At 50.7% G+C, this 19,015-nt stretch overlaps 7 protein-coding genes across 7 annotated transcripts; 5 read left to right on the forward strand and 2 right to left on the reverse strand.

Moving 5' to 3' along the window:
• Positions 1-529: 529 nt before the first annotated feature.
• On the forward strand, positions 530-4,141 carry VFPPC_00339 (hypothetical protein; the record flags this gene model as incomplete). The annotated part of the gene is made up of 2 exons (XM_018280378.1): positions 530-2,740; positions 2,798-4,141. 2 exons carry the CDS (start codon positions 530-532, stop codon positions 4,139-4,141), a joined length of 3,555 nt encoding a protein of 1,184 aa, XP_018148414.1.
• A 2,245-nt stretch (positions 4,142-6,386) lies between these two features.
• Positions 6,387-7,855, forward strand: VFPPC_00340 (hypothetical protein; the record flags this gene model as incomplete). The annotated part of the gene is made up of 3 exons (XM_018280379.1): positions 6,387-6,795; positions 6,939-7,613; positions 7,665-7,855. The coding sequence occupies 3 exons, from the start codon at positions 6,387-6,389 to the stop codon at positions 7,853-7,855; spliced, it is 1,275 nt and encodes a 424-aa protein (XP_018148415.1).
• Positions 7,856-8,355: 500 nt separating this feature from the next.
• Positions 8,356-9,112, reverse strand: VFPPC_12754 (hypothetical protein; the record flags this gene model as incomplete). Its single annotated transcript, XM_018290531.1, has 4 exons — positions 8,356-8,507; positions 8,581-8,864; positions 8,917-8,962; positions 9,019-9,112. The coding sequence occupies 4 exons, from the start codon at positions 9,110-9,112 to the stop codon at positions 8,356-8,358; spliced, it is 576 nt and encodes a 191-aa protein (XP_018148416.1).
• Positions 9,113-9,785: 673 nt separating this feature from the next.
• On the forward strand, positions 9,786-10,829 carry VFPPC_00341 (beta subunit of citrate lyase; the record flags this gene model as incomplete). Its single annotated transcript, XM_018280380.1, has 2 exons — positions 9,786-9,837; positions 9,913-10,829. The coding sequence occupies 2 exons, from the start codon at positions 9,786-9,788 to the stop codon at positions 10,827-10,829; spliced, it is 969 nt and encodes a 322-aa protein (XP_018148417.1).
• A 99-nt stretch (positions 10,830-10,928) lies between these two features.
• VFPPC_00342 (hypothetical protein) lies at positions 10,929-13,225 on the reverse strand (the record flags this gene model as incomplete). The annotated part of the gene is made up of 3 exons (XM_018280381.1): positions 10,929-12,421; positions 12,493-12,553; positions 12,608-13,225. 3 exons carry the CDS (start codon positions 13,223-13,225, stop codon positions 10,929-10,931), a joined length of 2,172 nt encoding a protein of 723 aa, XP_018148418.1.
• A 161-nt stretch (positions 13,226-13,386) lies between these two features.
• On the forward strand, positions 13,387-13,719 carry VFPPC_17409 (hypothetical protein; the record flags this gene model as incomplete). Its single annotated transcript, XM_018292857.2, has 1 exon — positions 13,387-13,719. The coding sequence occupies one exon, from the start codon at positions 13,387-13,389 to the stop codon at positions 13,717-13,719; it is 333 nt and encodes a 110-aa protein (XP_018148419.2).
• Positions 13,720-17,330: 3,611 nt separating this feature from the next.
• Positions 17,331-18,291, forward strand: VFPPC_15105 (O-methyltransferase, family 3; the record flags this gene model as incomplete). Its single annotated transcript, XM_018292858.1, has 5 exons — positions 17,331-17,350; positions 17,455-17,527; positions 17,681-17,787; positions 17,876-18,117; positions 18,179-18,291. The coding sequence occupies 5 exons, from the start codon at positions 17,331-17,333 to the stop codon at positions 18,289-18,291; spliced, it is 555 nt and encodes a 184-aa protein (XP_018148420.1).
• Between the last annotated feature and the right edge of the window lie 724 nt (positions 18,292-19,015).

Genomic DNA, 19,015 nt, shown 5'->3' on the forward strand with positions numbered 1-19,015 from the left:
TGCTATGTACGGAGTAATGAGTACCTCTCTGCTGGGGCAAAATATGAATTGACCAAATACTCTACATGAAGACGGTGAGGGTAAGTAGCTGTCGAGCCCCCGGAATGGGATGAAATGGGTAATCAAATTTATTGGGCTTTTCTCTTGGCCATTGACTCCAGTCCCATGTTCAATGTCATTTGATGTTGGGTCAAGGGGCCCCTCCAAAACTTTTTGACATCAAATGGCAAGCATGAGAGCACTGGTTACTCCACAACGGACTTGGCTCCTATTTCCCTCCCTATTTTTTTACACTACGTCCAGTCCATGCTGGCTGTCCATGTCTACTGCATATGCATGCATCACCAGGGTTGGACTGATCTCACCCCAACTCCGCCACCGCCTACATACCAAAAAAACGTCACACGCCCAACGTTTATCACGTCCCATCCAGCCCCTGAGGAGCTTCAAGTCGTGGATGTGGACGTGGTAAAGAGACGAACAAGAGCCGGCTTCTTTATTCTAGTTTCGTTTCTTCGAGACCTCAACAATGGCTGGCAGCAAGAATGCCAACCCTGAGGACGCGGCCACCACCAAACCAGCGTCGCGATCGCCAGTCCCTGTCCAGACGCAGCCCGAGACGGACGATTTTGGCCTACCCATTCGACACTACGTATCTCCGACCGAGAGTGCGACAATATCGAAAGACGATGTGACGGTAAATGATACGACAAAAGATTCGAAAGAAACGGATAAAGTGAGAACAATGACGGAATCCAAGTCGTCCGAGCCTGCCCCAGATTCCAAGCACAGACGACCAACACTATCTGCTGAATCAAAACCTGGCGATGGTAAACCGGACAATGATAGCGACAGTGATGAGGCAACCTTTGTGGATGCTCAGAGCGCCATTCCTTCAGGCTCATCTGCTGCATCCCCGTCCAAGCCACAAGACTTGACGCCTAGGTCGCAAACTCCGAAGACCGAGTCGACGAAAGAGGACGAGAAAAAGAACCATGTCCCGCATCCAATATCTACGACCAGCCCGGGGGAGCTGCCTGCAAGTGACGTGCAAACCCCAAAGCCAGAGCCCGGAAATGCCACTCCCGTGGTAAACGGCACGAAGACCTCCGTTCCAGATGGAAAACAACAGACACAAGAGGCTGCAAATTCAGACACAACTGAAAAGAAGCCCAAGGTTGCACACAGTCGAGATGTTAGCGCCGCTAGCATTGGCAGTGGCCCTCACGCCGGGCTGTCCGAGTTCTCCCATCAGCAACTTTCTACACAGCAAGAAGCTAAATCAGAAGACGATGATGGTGGTTGGCAGACCATGCCAGCATTTGCGCCGTATGACATGTACGATGATGACAACCGCTTGGTAGCTCGAGAACATAATGAGGAAGAAGACGAGAAATACGGATACAGCGGGCTTGGAGGAGCCGGGAAGGGGTATACCAGAGTTTTAATGGACGAAGACGCCGAATCTGCTACTAGCATGGACGACAACACGCAATATTTGTTCCAGGAGTCAAAGAAGGGCACTGGTGTCGCGGACGATGAAGGTCGTGATGCCGTGGCCCAAATGCAAGCTACCAAGGACCTATTGACCGAAGGCCAGAGAATAGCTTACGTTGGAGTCGTTCGCCTCGAAATTGTCAAGATGGTTAAGGAGACGGAGACTTTGGAGGTTACCAAGAAGACTAAAAAGGTGGTCAACATGAGTGCTGAATCCGACAAGATGTGGGGTCAGAAGATGATGATTCGCCTCTACTCCCACATGGACATCAGCGAAGCAGAGCAAGTCATGATTGAGCAACTGGCAGAGCATGGTGTCATGCCCAAGGACCTGACGCCAGCTCTTCATGCCAACTCTCGAGTCCACAATCCCATGGCAGAAAGTCGTTCGTCAGTGGACAACAGCAACAGCATCCGATCTACGTCTGTGTCTCCTGCACTCACATCCCCGGATGATGAAAAACCAGCCGAGATGCCACCGCCTTATGAAAGCATCGACCATAGCGAGGTTCCCGATGCCCAGACGCCATCGCAGCTCCCGACGACAGAAAAGATTGATATCGATTTACGTTGGACTGTTCTCTGCGACCTATTTCTTATTTTGATTGCTGATTCAATATACGACGCTCGTTCACGAGTTCTTTTGGAGCGTGTCGCCGAGAGTTTAGAGATCCCGTGGATCGATATTTGCAAGTTCGAAAAGAGAGTCACTGATGCACTGGAAATGCAACAAGCAGCAGAGAAAGAAAACTGGAATGAAGACGAGCACATGGAGTCTCGAAGGAAAATGGCTCAAAAGAGAAGATACATGATGATGGGCCTCGCAACTGTTGGAGGTGGCTTGGTCATTGGACTGTCTGCGGGATTACTGGCACCTGTTATCGGAGCCGGTCTTGCTGCCGGTTTCACCACGATTGGTGTCACTGGTACCAGCAGTTTTCTCGCCGGAGCAGGCGGTGCTGCCATTATTACTTCGTCAGCTGCTGCTTCGGGTAGTCTCATCGGCGGCCGGGCTGCCAATCGACGAACCGGAGCAGTCAAGACGTTTGAATACCGACCGCTGCACAACAACAAGCGTGTCAACCTAATTGTAACAGTGTCGGGATGGCTGACTGGCAAAGTGGATGACGTTCGTTTGCCATTCAGTACGGTGGACCCTATCATGGGAGACATATATTCCGTTTTGTGGGAGCCGGAAATGCTTCGAAGCATGGGTGACACCATTAATATTCTGGCTACAGAGGTATGTTGTTATTGCTTGTGCTGTGACTGAGACGTATACTAACGAACATTTTTACAGGCTCTCACTCAAGGTCTGCAGCAAATTCTGGGCAGTACCATCCTGATCAGTTTGATGGCCGCTTTGCAGCTCCCTATTGTCCTGACAAAATTGTCGTACTTGATTGACAATCCGTGGGCCGTCTCCCTGGACAGAGCCACCGCCGCGGGTTTGATTTTGGCCGACTCACTCATGGACCGCAGTCTTGGCACAAGACCGATCACTCTTGTTGGATACTCTATTGGTGCCAGAGTTATCTTCTCCTGCCTGCAGGAACTTGCCAAGCGCGGCGCGTTTGGACTGATACAAAATGTCTACCTCTTTGGTGCACCCATTGTTGTCAAAAAGGACGAATTTCTCCGTGCAAGGACGGTTGTATCAGGGCGATTTGTCAGTGGCTATAATCGCAATGACTGGATTCTTGGATACCTTTTCCGATTGACAAATGGAGGCATTCGAAGAGTTGCCGGACTGGCTCCTGTTGAAGTACCGTTTGTAGAAAATCTGGACGTGACGGAGGAGGTACCGGGACACATGCAGTATCGAACGGCTATGCCTACCCTTTTGATAAAATGCGGTTGGATGGTAGAGAGCGAAGAGTTCACCGAGATAGAGGACCCTGATCCTGAAAATCACGAGGAAAGACAACGAGAGCTTATCAACGAAATAGAAGAAGCTCGCAAGGAACTAGAGAGGGAAGGCAAGGCGAAGAAGAGCGCTGGTTTCAGTATTTTCGGCCGCCGGAAGAAGGCCGAACGTCAGGAGTGGGAAGTGTATGAGGAATCAGCTGCGAAAGCGGCCAAGGACAGCAAGGGTGGTGGCGCCAAGACAGAAGACAAGGCAGGAAGCAATCATGGTGTTCTGTTCGACGTCGATGCTATCCGAGCGGAACTGGCAAAGGAGTCTCATGAAGATGCAGACGTGGAAATGGCCCTGCAGGTCAAGGAGATAGAGTCGACTCTGCCACCGATGAAACTCGATATTTCTCCCACTACTCCTTCAGCCCTGTCCCCTCCAGCTGGTGCCAGGGGCTCTCTGAGGGAGACGAAAAGCGCTGATGTTCTCCCCATCGGTGGAATGGGGTTTGGGGCCACCAACGGATCGCGAGAGCCCTCTCCGTATCATACAGATGCGCACGAAGAGGAAATCCAAATGACATTTGAATCGTCGTTTGACGACCCTCCACACAGACAGACACAACCACAGACGCATTATACGCCACCAGCCACCAGCGAGAGCACCCTCACCCGTCCGGAAGTTAAGAGCTCACAAACGCTGCCTAACATGACAATTTCAGACCCGTGGGCAGACCCGGACGATGAGGACTTTGGGAAAGAAAAAGAAATTTCGATGACTTTTGCATAAGACGGGGGCGACAGAAGTCGACCTTGAGGGAGTTTTTATAATTTTGTTGCTGGAGGAATTCACTGAATCGGCTTGCTTGATCGTCTAGGCGTTTGCATGGACATGGATAGATATAACCGTTCACAATTGGTGCGAGTTTATATTCCCATGATTTTGCTTCTTTCTGTCTATTCTCTTGGGCTGCATCAAAGAATGGCAGGCATATGCACATACACATTATATATTGTGGGATCATGACGTTGTTTGGATGGAATAATATTAGGGAGGAATGGGACTGTAAACTTATTGAAGCATGATTCTGATGAGATGAGATGAGACTAGGAGATAATATTGACGAGGTGGACACATAAATTATTGCTACTCAACGCTGAACCTCATGTGTGAATACAATACAGGGATTCTGGATGGGCAATAGCAACACGCTGTCACAATCGATACGCAAATCGTCCGCTTTCATCTTTTGGTGCGAACGCATGTACGCGCGGCATATGTGTGACCAAAACGCTCTGACACAATGACCCAACCAGCGTGGATAGTTCGCAGTAATTAATCGGTCTGATCTCGCATGTCATGAAACTTGGCGGCTCTGTGAGATTTATTTTTGGCACCATGCTGACAGTCCGAGGTGGTGGGATGTGGAGGGCATGGCGTCGAGCGGTCGGAGTGCTGGCCTTGTAGGTAGTGATCTTCCATGTGTGAGAAACATAACGCGAAATGGCGGTGGTAAGCGGAAGGTGCCATGGGCTTGACTTTTTTTTTTGGAAGGTACTTTCCTTAACCGAGGATTGTATGGAGTGGTCTGGTGCTTTAGAATTCTGTAGATGAGACAGAGCTTCTTTTTTGGCTGAGCAAATCTGAGGTTTACTTGGGGATTATTGCAGATGATTGGTTTATGGGGAATTGAATGCCTTGGATGTGGGATGGGATTGACTGGTAGTTCACTACCTAGGTAGTAAATGTCTGCGATGCGTTTTTCTTGACGGCTGTTAATCTTCTTTGCAAAGTCTACCAGAGCGTAACAGAGCCTCACTTTTCTCTTCTTCCTGTTTCACAACATGCAGCCGCTTAATAAGTTGAGTTGCACTAGACAGTATCATTCTGCAGGTGCTTCGCCCAAGACAAAGTGGAAAGACAATAATCCCTGTCATCAATTTGGTGGGATGCTGTCTGGATGCTGTCTGGCCCGTCAGCCGCAGTGGAGACCATTGCGACAAGTCATCCAATCTGGCTCCATGGACGAGGCTATCGCCAGTCTCATAGGGCAGAAGGCCGACAGCACTGCCTTATGGGCTTACATGTCACCCATCTACTTCCACGATCACCAGTTTTGGGGGACAAAACGGACAGAGACCGAGCGAGAAAATGTGAGTGCTTGTCTTGCCGCTGTCACATAGCTGTTGACTTGTTGGCCACAGGTGAGGGGCATCACATTCCTCAGATGCCTCAAGGGCAAAGCTTCTAGACACATTGACCTGCTCACCGATGGTGGTGGACGGTCATTTCTTCGCCGCTCAGCCTGTCCTCCACCAATAGCATAATGCAGAGCCGTATATTTCGTACTGTCGCAAAGGCATTCTTGTCCGCTGAGAGTTATTATTACTAGTTCCTTCAGCTCGATGGAGTTTGGCAGGCTGGCGTTTCGCTGGCGTTGACAAGGATTGAGGCTGGGCACGCGCACTTGGGCATATTCAGGGTCTGGCCACCGCTCGCCTTGCTCGGACCCCAGGAAGGCTTGCATTGATCCGATTTTGGCATCCCTCTTCTTGGACGAGACCGGCATTCTTGCAACCCAACTGAGTTGTTGGAAGGACTGTGTTGCAATGACCGCCACAAGGTCTGGTTCATGGGGCCGTTATTGGACGCCCGATGAACAAGGGGTTGATTGTCCCGTCTTACTCTCAAGAGCCGCCCACCCTTGGCTTGGGGAATTTCTCATTCGCCTCTTTCTTTGGAGTTTTGATTCTGCACCTTGTGAAGCACAGGGTTGGATTTTTCCTGCCGAGTGGTTGCTTGTGCGATATTTTCTTGTTGCGTTGTGGGAATCTAGGCAGCATCTTTGAACTGTGAACTTCAAGAAAAGTGAATGCTGTATTGCTTCACCTGTTTTGCTGCGTCTTATAACGCAGTTTCGACCAGTGACACCAGACGACAAAGCCTGAGAGAGTGTCACTTGCAACGTACAGACCGGTTTTCGAGTTCGATTTACGAGGCGCCTTTTCCTTGCTAAACCGAGGAAGCTTTAAAGATGGATGTGTTGCCGAACAGTGGCAGATTACCTGAGGAAGAGGACAGCGGCAACGAGATTCGAGGCGATTCATCCCAGAATCCAGGAATAGGTCGAGAGACTATAACGACTCAAAGCACAAAGTCAGCGCCAGCTCCGGCAGCTACACCGCCGGCGCAAACCAACACCGATCCCGTTGTTTCCTTCAAGGGTCCTTTTTGGGACAACAGCAACCCTACAGACCGTGTGCTGCCAGAAAGTCATGAGAAACAGGAATGGCAATGGACGGTTGACAACACCAATCCTGCTGAGGTCAATTGGATCGCGTGGCTTTCCAGTCCGGCACTAAACACTCCCAGTTCAACTACTATAGAAAAGATAAATGTGGAAGGCCCAGTAGGCCGGAGGCTATCTATGCCCCCATCTAAAGGTACGTCTTCTATTTTTTTCAGTTTCAAAGAAGTCCAATTGAAGCTCTTTCACTTGACGAGTCTGTCTGGTTCTTACACCATCATCATCATGCGCCGGAATATTCAGAATAGAGAATGCAAAACTAACCTCTGTGGCGCGTAGACCAGACCGTCATCGTTCATTACGGAGACTTCCTAGATACCCTCAAAAGTTCAGGGGATGGCAGTGGCAGTACGGGGGCTACCGATTTTATGCGGCTCCAGGTAGGATGGAAAAGACGCAATGGGGAAGAGGGCGTCTCAAACTCTGGCGTTTTCTTCCTGAAGTACTCTGGCCCGGATACTCCGCTCCCCAAAGACAACACCACGGGCTACGAGGGGTCGGGCACGGTCAACGCCATAGTCGCCAGCACAAGCACAACTGCCATTGACTCGGGAGCCACGGAGCAGCCGTCACCTGCATCTCCTGCAGGCTCATCTGAATCTCATGGCAGTGGTTTGGCAGCCGGGGCCATCGCAGGTATAGCTGTGGGCGGTGCTGTTGCCGTTATTTTGATAGCCGGCCTGGTATGGTTCTTGCTTCGCCGACGCCGGAGCCAGAGGGAGCAGCCATACGATGACCAGTACAAGACGGCCCCGTTCATGGAGGACAAGAATCTGGCTACGGCGCAAGTGGTCGACTCACGTCGATCCGGGCATTCTGAAGAAAGCGGTCGACCGGATTATCTAGCCCACGGTGCCACAAGCAACCCAGCTGCAGGTCCATACGGCGGCCAGAACGAACAGTATCACTCAGCGCATAGTCACACCGGAAGCTTCGCCAATCTTCACGACACAGGTATGTCTAACAGTCGAACCATGGCCTTCCGTAATACTGACGCCACCTCAGCTCCTGCTACGCGGGGAATCCAAAACGACAATCAAAATACAGATGCAGAGTACCCGCCACATCCCAACATCACGTTGCCTATACCTTCGCGAATCCGACACCTGGTGGAACCACAACATACAGACGCCGATCTCCGCCGGCTCCTGGCAGAAGAAGATCTCCTAGACGAGGAAATTGCCAGAGGGACCTGAGTCCAAAGACTGTATCATACGCGGTGGAGATGTGAAGTGTGACGATTCTCACAGCTAAGGTGTAGCGGACTTGTGGTCAACTATACAACACAGAGAAGAAGTCATTTGTTCGATTTCAGGGAATGCAGCAGTTTAGGTGCTGTCAGGATGGGCTAGCCGGAGTTTAGGATTTGGGACACAGTACGGAACGTTTATACGGTGAGGCAAGTTGAGCATGAGCGTGCGTTTGCCGCAATGATACCACTCGTTTGTAGATGTATGTATATTGTAATTAAGAGAGAATCGATGCCGTATCAATTGTGGATGTGTAGTGCATTGAATACGTAGAACATGCTTGCGAAAGTATTACTAAACCGACACTTTTTGTGACCAGCATGTTTCCAGCAAAAGACCCAGCACGAGTCTCCACGAAACAAAGTATTCATCACTACCTACAAATACACAGAATGCCAACCTCAGTCAGCATCCTCAAACCCCATCAATCCAGGCTCCCAGCCAACCTAACGGAACCATCTCCCAACCATATTCGACGCAATACTGCCCGCCAGATTCGTCGACCCCAACGCACTGCCCGCCAAATTAGAAGCCTGGCTAAACTTGTCGCACCTCGAAAACGCAAGCGTATTCATAATCGTCAAGACCAGCGCAATAACTAAACGTGTCAGTCTCCCTCACTATCCGCCATCTTCCGGAAAACACAGCTTCAGAGGGGTGAGGAAACATACCAACAAGAGGCAGCCACAAAAACTGCAACCGCACAATCGCCAACACCGCCAGCAATATCCACAGCAAAGGCTGCACATACAGCGACAGCCAGAAGAACCGACTATCCGTCGCGTTGATCACCTTTGCGCCCGGCTCGCTCGACTCAAAGACCCATTTTGACTCGCCGCTCTGGGGGTCGACTTCGTTCCACCACCTGAGCCCGACGAGCCGCCGGCCCGCTATGTTCTTGAGGTAGTAGAAATCAGCGGCGAGGAGGAGGATCGTGATAATGAAAATCATGACCCTGCATCGATTAGCTGCAGAAAATGGCAGTGGGAAGAAGGGGGAAAACGTACATGCTGGCCGTGACCCAAAGGCCGAAAAAGTAGACCAAAACACTCGCTACAGACGTTAGTTACACCCCGCATAACGAGCGAAGCGAGGACCAAAAAACATACATATTCGGAAGGCGAGAAAGGTGAGGAGCGTGATGGGGTGGGAGCTGAGGCGCCAGCTTAGTGTGCCGGGGAGTTGTTGCGCTTCTGTGTCCATTGCGAGGGATGGGGAGGGATGGCGCGTCTGATGGGCCGTGGAGGTTGATGAGTGTGATGCGGCGGTGAGTGGAAGATGGTGAGGTGCGTTGTCTGTTGTTGCTTGCGTTACGTGCGCATCCCTGGAGTTGGTTGCTGGTGTTGAGGGTCAAGTGGTTCTGGTTGATGGTCGTGGCCAGGCGACATGTGGCATTTGGACTTGGCCTTGGACCAGGCACGAGTTGAAGGAGGTTACGCAAAGCTCCAGCCCAGTTGTGGGGACCGAGATTGGGAGTGGCCACTGACCAGTCAGGGACAACACACCAGCAACTGCTCTGTTAAGGTGCAAGCTTGAGGTACAGGGAGCAAAGGAGATGAGTTGATCCGGCCCGCAATGGACTCGGTTGACTCTCAGGTACGGAGTACATGGGCGAGGTGCATGCACGCCTCCAGATACAGAGCGCGCTCCAAGACCATCATCACTTTACGCTGCCATTGAATCGTCTGCAAACCCACTCCCATTTGTGCCCTGCTTCATCCGCCTTAAACACCAATTGGCTTCTATAATCTCCATGCTATACTGAAGAGCAAACATAATAATCCGCACATCTCCGCAGTTACACCATCTGCATACTCACTTACATCAAGTAACCGTCGGCTACTTACAAGTTACACCATCCATCCACCACCTCATCATGGCAGCCGCGGCGAGGTCAACGTCCATCCTCCGCCGCTCTCTTCTCTATGGTAAGGCTGGCTATCCCTCACATAACTCCTTTCATGTGCCTTTGCTAATTGAAATATGAATTGTTATATTAATAGTCCCCTCCTCGTCACAGAAAATGCTCACAAAGTCCCTGGGCCTAACCTCGGACAACATTACATATGACCTGGAGGACTCGGTCACGCCATCTCTCAAGCCAGAGGCTCGAAAACAACTCAAGTCGCACATTTCCTCCCTGAAAACCCGCCCGTCATCAATCTCAGAACTTGCTGTTCGAGTCAATGCCGTCTCCACCTCCTTCGCGCTCGATGACCTAACGTCTCTGGCCTCTGAACAACTCGTTGATGCAGTTGTCGTGCCCAAAGTCGAGTCGGCGGCTGATTTGACATTTGTCTCTGATGTTCTGCGACATGTATCCCCAGAAAGACATGCAGACAACTCAGCCAACCCCGTCAAGATCATAGCTCTGATAGAATCTGCCAGAGCCGTCATGGACCTGTCTAGCATCTGCCGAGCATCTCCCTTTTTGAGCGGTCTAATATTTGCCGCCGAGGATTTTGCTCTCGACTTGTCCATTACAAGGACTCCGTCTCTCACCGAGTTTCTCTACGCCCGCTCTGCAATAGTCACGGCCGCCAGGGCCGCTGGCTTACCGAGTGCCATAGACTTGGTCTGCACCTCATACCGTGGCGAGCAAGGCATTAAGAGGCTTCAAGAGGAATGCGAGGGAGGAAAATCAATGGGATTCAACGGCAAACAATGTATCCACCCCAACCAAGTCGACATTGTCCAAAACTTGTTTGCCCCAACCAATGAAGAGGTTGAATGGGCCGTTCGGGTAGTCATTGCTGACGAAAAGGCCGCAGCCTTGGGTAGAGGAGCCTGGACACTAGACGGTAAGATGATTGATGCTCCGGTCTCTGGCAAAGCTCGAGCCGTCGTTGCAAAGGCTGAGCAGTGCGGATTTGACGTCCCTGAGCTGAGGCGGAAATGGAACCACCAGGAACCTGAATGATAAATCACGTACGCCATTCAAGAAAGTTGAGGCACCAATGCTTTGCCCAAATCTATCATATCATGTTGTCCTTACGCGAATGCAGGCTCAACCGCCGTTTTAAACCAAGTAATGCGGACTCCAGAAAGATGCCATGCCCAAATCATCAATTTCATCGCCATTGACAGTCCAGTCGTGATTTTCTACCATCCAAGAAGGTATGTGTGCTTCGCTCGACTCTGGAAACCCCGTTGATCCCGCTCTTGACAAGGACACTCGCCCTTGAGTTGAGGACGCAGCTTCTTGCGCCTCTCCGCCGGGCATTGTACCTCCAAAATCCACCAACGGCCTATCGTCCAAGTATCCTGGGCGGATTTTTTCATTGCCAGTGTTACAGTAGTTTTGTGTACTGTTATCCTGCAAAGTAAACCCCTCACCGATACAGCCCTGCGCTTTGTCGAAACGACCCTTGGTGTCTGGGTATATATGCGGGCTGTTGTCCTGCCCGAATCTTGACCAATGATCCGGAGGCAAAGAGTCTTTTGAGAGCTGCTCTCTCGGTAGTTTGCCGCAGTCGTGAGGAAGAGGACTCTGCTGACTCTGTACTGGTTCGGGGCTTTCGAATCCATGTAAATCAGGAGGTTGATCCATGTCGAACTGCGCCTTGGTCCTGAAGGCAGTGTTGCGGCCAGGCTGACCACGGGCCAGTCCACTGAGCGGCGGTACTACTACTTTCTCTGCATGATCTCTGTTCATCGGATTGACGGTGGTTGTCCGAAGGGGTTGCGCTGAATCCTCCTCAAAATCGCGTTTGGGGTTCAGCTGGTCATCCGCACACACACAGTATCGGGCTGTGTGATCAAAGTCAGACTTGACTTGAAGAACTGGACGCTGATTCATGGACGATTGTAGTCGCAGCGTTTCATGTAATGTATCTACATCTTTTGGGTCTTCGAAGTCCAACCTGAGTGATTCATTGACCACGGAGTTGTCATCATGGAATTCATGATACTTGCGTTGCGCCGGGTTGCTCCCGTAATTTGATTGGATGAGAGAAGTCTGGCAACCTGCGGGAAAACGAAACCTTGGGCTATTGGAATCGCTGTAAAGCCCGGCCTGCGAGATATAATTGGTATCTATGTTCCTCACAGGCTCTGTGCCAGAGTAAGATTGGCCAAGACGTGGTTCTCCGATTACTGAAGGTGAACGGTCTTTTCTTGAGCATGAACAAGGTTGTGCGCCAGGTCTGTGCTGACTTTTGTGCCTAACTGAACTGGTCAACTCCCGCTTTCTTGGGATTCCAACCTTTGGAGACGTTGTTCCCTCTAAATCGGCTGCAGAGTTACCATCCGGCTCCCTTGCTGTGAACATTCTCCCCACGTTAGACATCCTGGAAATGTGACCCAAGACACCGGGACAACCACTGCTACTCGGTTCTGTATCTGAAGCCATGACCTCGTTCGTAGTTTCGGCAGTTGGCTGACCCATAATCGAACCGGCTTGTGCATGGGCTGTTCTTTTAGAAGCTCCATCAATATCTGAATCGTCAAACATTCTCTTGGTTTTAGAGTTTCTGCATCCCAACTCAAAGTTGTGAAACGACAGATCCCCCACTCAAAGAATTAAAGTCAGCCAGGATCAAGTTCAACCATCGTGTCTCAGAAATCAGACGCCAAGAACATACATGCAATATCACTCCCGTCCCCAGCATTAGGCAGCCGGTTATCCGCCACATGAGGTTTCATCTATTGGCAATTAGACGCCAAAGTAAACGCTCAATGCTCCCAAGTTGAGCTTACGATGACACGTTCCGTCCTTACTGCAGCTGAGGCGAAGTTCTTCATTATTTCCTTTCCAGAGCGCAGTTTGTGCCGTTGGCGAGCTTTGTGATTCTCTCGGGGGTTGCGCGTACGATTGTCACTGTCACACCTGCTCTCAGAAGTCGATGGCTTGGCGTCATATCGATTCTCTCGAGTTTTGCGACGCGGTTGGCGTTGGAACTCGTGATGGGACCCATTTGACACACACTCCTCGCCCTCCATGGCAGAATTGAAACTGTATCTTGGTTTTGCAGATCGGAATGCCGGACCCATTGGTAGACTGTCCGGATCTGACTCGTTGTATGCGGCTGTGTCGCTTAAACTCATGTGATGTTGATTAACTGGCGATACGCCGGTAGCCTGGTGCTGAGCAGTTCCGTCCAGTAACTGGTCTACAAGACCATCATGTCCAGGACCACTACCACGACAATGAGGTGGAATATTTTCGAGCCAGGTTTCCACACATCCAGGTTTTACTATGCTGAACCTGGATGGCTGATGGCTTCTTCGCAGACGATGACCACCACCACCATTTGAACACTTCTGCTGCTCATTTGTAACATCGTCTACTGAAACTTGACGACAATGCTTCAACATGCCGAAAGATCAGGCCACCAGCTCGTTTATCTGTTGCTTTTAGAACGGGCTGGGGAATATCAACTGGATAAGTGTTGGGAGAAGCCAATGACTCAAAATTCTTTCCGTCCCGACGCCTGCGCCATCAACGCGATTCAAAAAGCACAAAGTCGTGCTCACAAATGACGAGTCGAAAAGATGTAGGCAGTAGCGAACTATACTTAACTGTAGAGAACTTCAAGCGCAAGTTGGAATGTCATGTTTGCCTTCCCCCAGCGCATCAGCGAGTCACTTGTTTTGATACTCATACCGCAGGAGCAACTGTCGACTTCCAAGGTTTGAAGAAATGCAGCATTATCGCCTGGAACTCTTCTGAGATCTACTTTGACTTGAATCGGGGAAGTTTCATTGTTGGGAGCAAAACCCTTGAAACACAACTATCCCTACAGAGGTGTTTTGGCAACCGTAATCGATCCCAATGCATTATCTCGTATATTCTGCATAAAGAGAAATGATCTAGCAAGACTTACCTAGCGAGGATGGTAGAAATATCTTCGCTTGGACTTGGAGTAGGATAAAAAGCACGTACGACGGTTGTACTTGCTTTTCACACTTGGGCGTTGGCCACCACAGAAAGGCCCAAATGTGCAATTGTAATTACAATACAGTACCGGTACGTCGCACTCCCCATAAACAAAGCTGATGGTCTCACCTGGTCAAGGCACTACAGCTTTTCGCCTCTTCTAGAACGCACTAATGCAAACCCAAGTCACACAACCCAGCAGACGGGTCTTGGGCTGTGAGACATGAGCTTGAGCTCCATGCCTGCCCCTTGGACCCCCAGGACGTTTGTAACAGGTATTTTTGTATTTTTTGGGTAACTGCCGATTTTGACTGGGGGTTCTTTGGTTGGTCGCATGAATATGATTGATGCTCTCAGTCAAGCGCCATATGTGCTGCTCCGCGCTGGATGTGGTTTGAGGCATGTAGCGTCATAGTATGACAACAACCAGACGCTACACAAAACAAAAGTGACACCTGTCAAATCGCGCTAGTGCTCCCTTTACCTTCAACTTACAGACTGCCTGGGTAGTCAGCCGTTTCGTGAGCCAGAGGTGATGCTGTCTTGCTGGGTGCTTGGTGCTGGCTGTGAAGCTGCAGAATCTGTGCAAAGTACAGAGCCGAGTCGCCAAACCCAGCACTTCCAATATCAATTATGGCCGTCAATGCGTATCAGTTCTGACTCCTGAGTTTCCGCCAATATCAAGCAGGTGACGTCGTGTGAGATTAATGGTTCATACAATTATGGAATGCACATTTGCTAACCTTAGCTTGCGGTTGGATGGTGGGCCTCATCTTGGTGCTCCCCAGGCCTGTAGGAGCCGAACAAATACCAGACAGACTGGAACAATGCTCAAGAGTTCAAGACCCTGTCTGGCAACACATTCTTCTGTGCAATGCCTCAATAGGTAATTACAGTGTCGAGCCCTTGTGTTGAATGCTGCTCCTTACAGCACTGCAATGCCATATCTATTGGGGCGACCGGCACGCAGATGGGTTCCGCTCAATTTTCCCACAAAAGATACCGAATGTCGCCCATGCACAGAGTACGTAGGTATGCACGAAGTATGTTCCTAGCGCAATCCAATGCCAAGGAACGGGGCCTCTTGCGTCGCATTCGTGTCCCCTGATCATGCCTGGGATGGTTGTGTACCTCGTGGTTGTGTCCAAAGTGAGGTTTGCTGGTGGCGTGCTCCAAGTGGGAACCAGCAGGCTTGGACAGTGACATGTCGGCGTCAGGTCCTCAATAACCGTTGGATATGTGTCTCATGTTATTCTTGCTCCGAGAGAGATGATTTAAGCAGGGGCCAGTCGCAACCTCCCGACCATGCAACCTTTCAGCGCCTCCAGATTTGAGGGGGAAGATTCTTGGCAACTCCTCCATTGATGTCCCAGAACTGAGGTTCTACAACATCAGACCCAGGGAAACAAAAATGGAAGCCTTTCGGACTTGGCGACGATTGCCTGCTTGACCCGACCCCTGACTGACAGGGGCCACCATGGTTCTGCACTCCATTGCTCCATTGCTCCATTATGGGTTTCGTTTTAGCTTTGTGCGATCTGTGGTGTGACTCCTGTTTGGACAAGAATAATATCAATAATCCTTGTCGACACCAAAGGACCCTGCGTGCTGTGCTCTGGTTGGCTTGCATTGGTATCCATTGCAACAACTTGGCTCCTGCTGGCATACAAACTCGACCTGTCTTCTTGCTGGTGACGGGCATTGAATATTTTGGGATGGTTTTCGTCCGTATTGTTCATAAACTCTTATCTTCAACATGCCACCAAAATTCGCGAAGGACATCCTCCCAGTTTAACTGCAATTCCCTGTTTCTTCTTCTTGTTTGGTGTATCAATCCTATTTTGCGGATCTTGGAGTGGTCATTGGCGGTTTTCCACCCGTTGTCTTGTCTCTCGTCAACGTCCGTTCCGCTGATTTCCTGTCCTGTTGGGGCTGCCCTTCAATGAGTGCATTTTGACCCAGTCTCCTGTCTGCTGGCTTGTGGCCTCGGCGTCTGCTGTCCCAGTGTCAAGTTGTCAACAAACATACCAGGCAGTATCACTTGACCGTTGGGCTAGTTAGTCATTTCACCGACCAGACCTACCGTTGTCCCAAGTGCCGTCGTTGAACGATTAGACAAAGCAAAGCAAAGCAAAGCAAAGCCGCATCACACCACCAGCCGCCCACGTGCGCTTGACTAGCAGGGTCAGACTTGACTGGAAGGAACCAGTTGACCAGACTTGACATTGAAGGCGCCAGACCAGGACCAGACCAGACCAGACCAGTTGAGACCAACCGGTTGACAAAGACCCAGAAATCGAACATTGAACCTCCACTAGCTTCAGACCCCACGTTGACCAGAACCTTGCATTCCAACGGCGCAAAGCCAAGCCCTGAGATACGGAGTAAAGAGCCGGCAATCTGCTCCGCCACTAGTCCCTCAAGTCGACTGCAGCCCAAGTTTCAGCAATCATTGACCCTGCAAAGCAAGTGGCCGTGCTGACAGTTCTAGAAAGGCCGGCGGAAGTACATTCCTGTAGGCGCTCACTCACGCACTCTCTCACTGATCACTGCAAACAAAAGGCTCATCCTCACCAGACCTCACCAGACCTCACCAGACCGTTGGACCAGACCATCTCTTGACTCGTCCTCTTTGTGAACCGCATCCAGTCAGACAACTTGGGGCTTCCCCCTTAGTGCAACAGTTTGTCCCGCTTGATTCACCGGCGATCTCCAGGACAGGCGAGATCAGCAAAACCAAGCGAATCAACACACTGGCTACTGTACCTATCTTTTCCTTGCTCCTGGTACAGTACGGTACTGTACAGTACTGTAACCCATTGCGATTAGGCAAGTATACACCATCCGTCCCAAGAGAGTGGACTTATGGGGAAGCTTACCAAATTTCTCTCGCAGGATACCTACCACGTAATTACGGTGGCCAACATTTGAACCCTCTGCGAGAAGGACCACCGAGCACCATCTGCTGGCCAAGTTGCCAAATATATACTCATCGACAGATAAACTTTGAAGGCCACGTCCCTGAGTCCGGTTGTCACCTGGAAATACGGCCCGTTTTCATTCACAAGGTAAGTTGCGCTTGCAAGCCAGGATGTGCAACTCCCCGCGACACTTAGCGCAATATTCCGGATTGCTAGACCCTGTCCACTCTATGGCAAACGCCTCCTATTAGCCATGGGACGCTGTGCGGCGGGGGAGGCAGCCAACTTTGGTTCATAGCTCAGGTGCTTGCACGGAGTACATTGCGTGAAGATGGTCTGTAGGGGTCCGTATCTCTGACTAGTCGTCGCATGTTTCCATTGCCAATGGAGGTTAATGCAACTTGCGACCCTTACCCGTGGCAAACGCGTACCCTTCCTCCCCTGCCTTGAGTTCGCATCAGTCCCAAGCCTCTCCCAATATCAATCCCTACATCTGCAGCCTGGCTCTTGTGTCTGTCTATTCCAGAACCATCAAGCGACGACTTCTCGCATCGCAAGACCCCAAGATCTGACATCGACACATAGAACCGAGACGAGAAATTTTAGCGCCAACGAACCAGCAATGTCGAAGCTCTTTATAGGGTGAGCACTGATCGCATATTCCCCTCTTGGCCGCCATAGCGACCCCACAGCACTGCGCTGCATCTCTGTCGCAAGAAGCTAGGAACTGACTGACAATGTGAAAGCGGCCTGGCATGGCATACCGAAGAGACCACTCTTCGCCAGAAGTTTGAGGAATTTGGTGCCGTTGAGGAAGCGGTATGTTGTTCACTTCTCCTTTTGTTTTGTCGTGTCTCAATGTCTTTGACCATTGTGCGAATCGCTTTCGCTATGTCCGCCACTCAGCAATTACCCCGACTGATTTATTGTGCGTGAACTATGTTCTAATGTTTGAATCTGCTCCTCGCAAAGGTGGTGGTCAAGGATCGAGATACTGGCCGTAGCCGTGGCTTTGGTTTTGTGCGGTACACCCAAGAGAACGATGCCCAGAATGCTATAGCTGCCATGAACAATGTCGAGTACGCATCCCTTTTCGTTTTGTTTTGATGTCGCAGACCGAGTGCTTGATTGGTCGCGTGGCAAGGCGTCTCTTCTAACTTGATTCAGGTTTGACGGTCGAACGATTCGCGTAGACAAAGCATCTGATAACGGCCCTCGCGGAGGGTATGGTGGTGGTCGAGGAGGAGGCCAGGGATTTGGAGGTAGGGGAGGCTATGCAGCGCCGATGCCGTATGGTCTTCCACAACAGCCTCCTGGCTATCCAGTTGCTGCTCCTCAGATGTATGCGCCAGTGGCATATGGCAGGCCGTATCCCCAACCTCAGCCAGCATATGGAATGCCTCCCCAGGGTAAGTTGATTGAGACTCGGGCTCATTGCGTCATTAACACCTACTGACGGCGTGAATGCAGGATATGGTGTTCCGCCATATGGATATGCGGACCCTTCCCAGCAGCAAGGAGCTCCGATGCCCCAGCAGCATCAGCCTCCCGCTCCACCTCCTCAGGGCGGAAGGGGATACTAAAAGTCTCGCTGTGACGATGTCGCTTGGAGTCGATGGCGTTGGCCCGAGAGAAGGGGGTAATGGGCAGCTGAGAGGAATTTCATACCTGCGAATTCGTCTGGTGCGACTGCTATACAAAAGGTTGTTTTGGGTGTGATGTAGGGGCTATGATTAGGGGCCAGGAAGTGCGATGGCCTGGAGAAACCGGGGGCACACGCTTCTTCTCGTGTGTTTCGATATCTGGATTGGCCGGCCATCCAGGCTTTTGGTTAGCTTTCTGCACTCTTGTGGCGGTCCAGGTAAGGGTCGCACTATTCACTTCGTCACCTTGTTTTAGTGCATCTCTTCGTCTTGTTTCGATAGGAACCTTGTCGTTCCCTGCTTATACTTGACCATGCGAGTGGAATTGGAAGGAAGGTTCGCACTGAGAAAGAAACGATGGCAATGCGAAAATGGTCTATAACTACCTGCCAAATGCGACATAAACAGAAATGACGGCCAACAAAATTGATGATGATGATGAACAAAACAATGTTGAGATACGGGTTGCATCCATCGAATTGAGGAAAAGGGGCGGAGAGAAGTCATTTGTTTGAGGAAGAGATTCTTTCTTCAGTATCTGGTCGAGGTAGTCGAGAGATAGGGTCAAAAAGATTTGCTCCGTTGGGCTGTTTATACGAAAGTATGCTCTTCTATGTGTATATGCGTCTATCCCAAGCCGGCGGGTTGCGTGTGCCCTTATTGC

Source organism: Pochonia chlamydosporia, chromosome 1 (assembly GCF_001653235.2).
Source record: "Pochonia chlamydosporia 170 chromosome 1, whole genome shotgun sequence".
In the NCBI taxonomy this organism is placed as follows: Eukaryota; Fungi; Ascomycota; class Sordariomycetes; order Hypocreales; family Clavicipitaceae; genus Pochonia; species Pochonia chlamydosporia.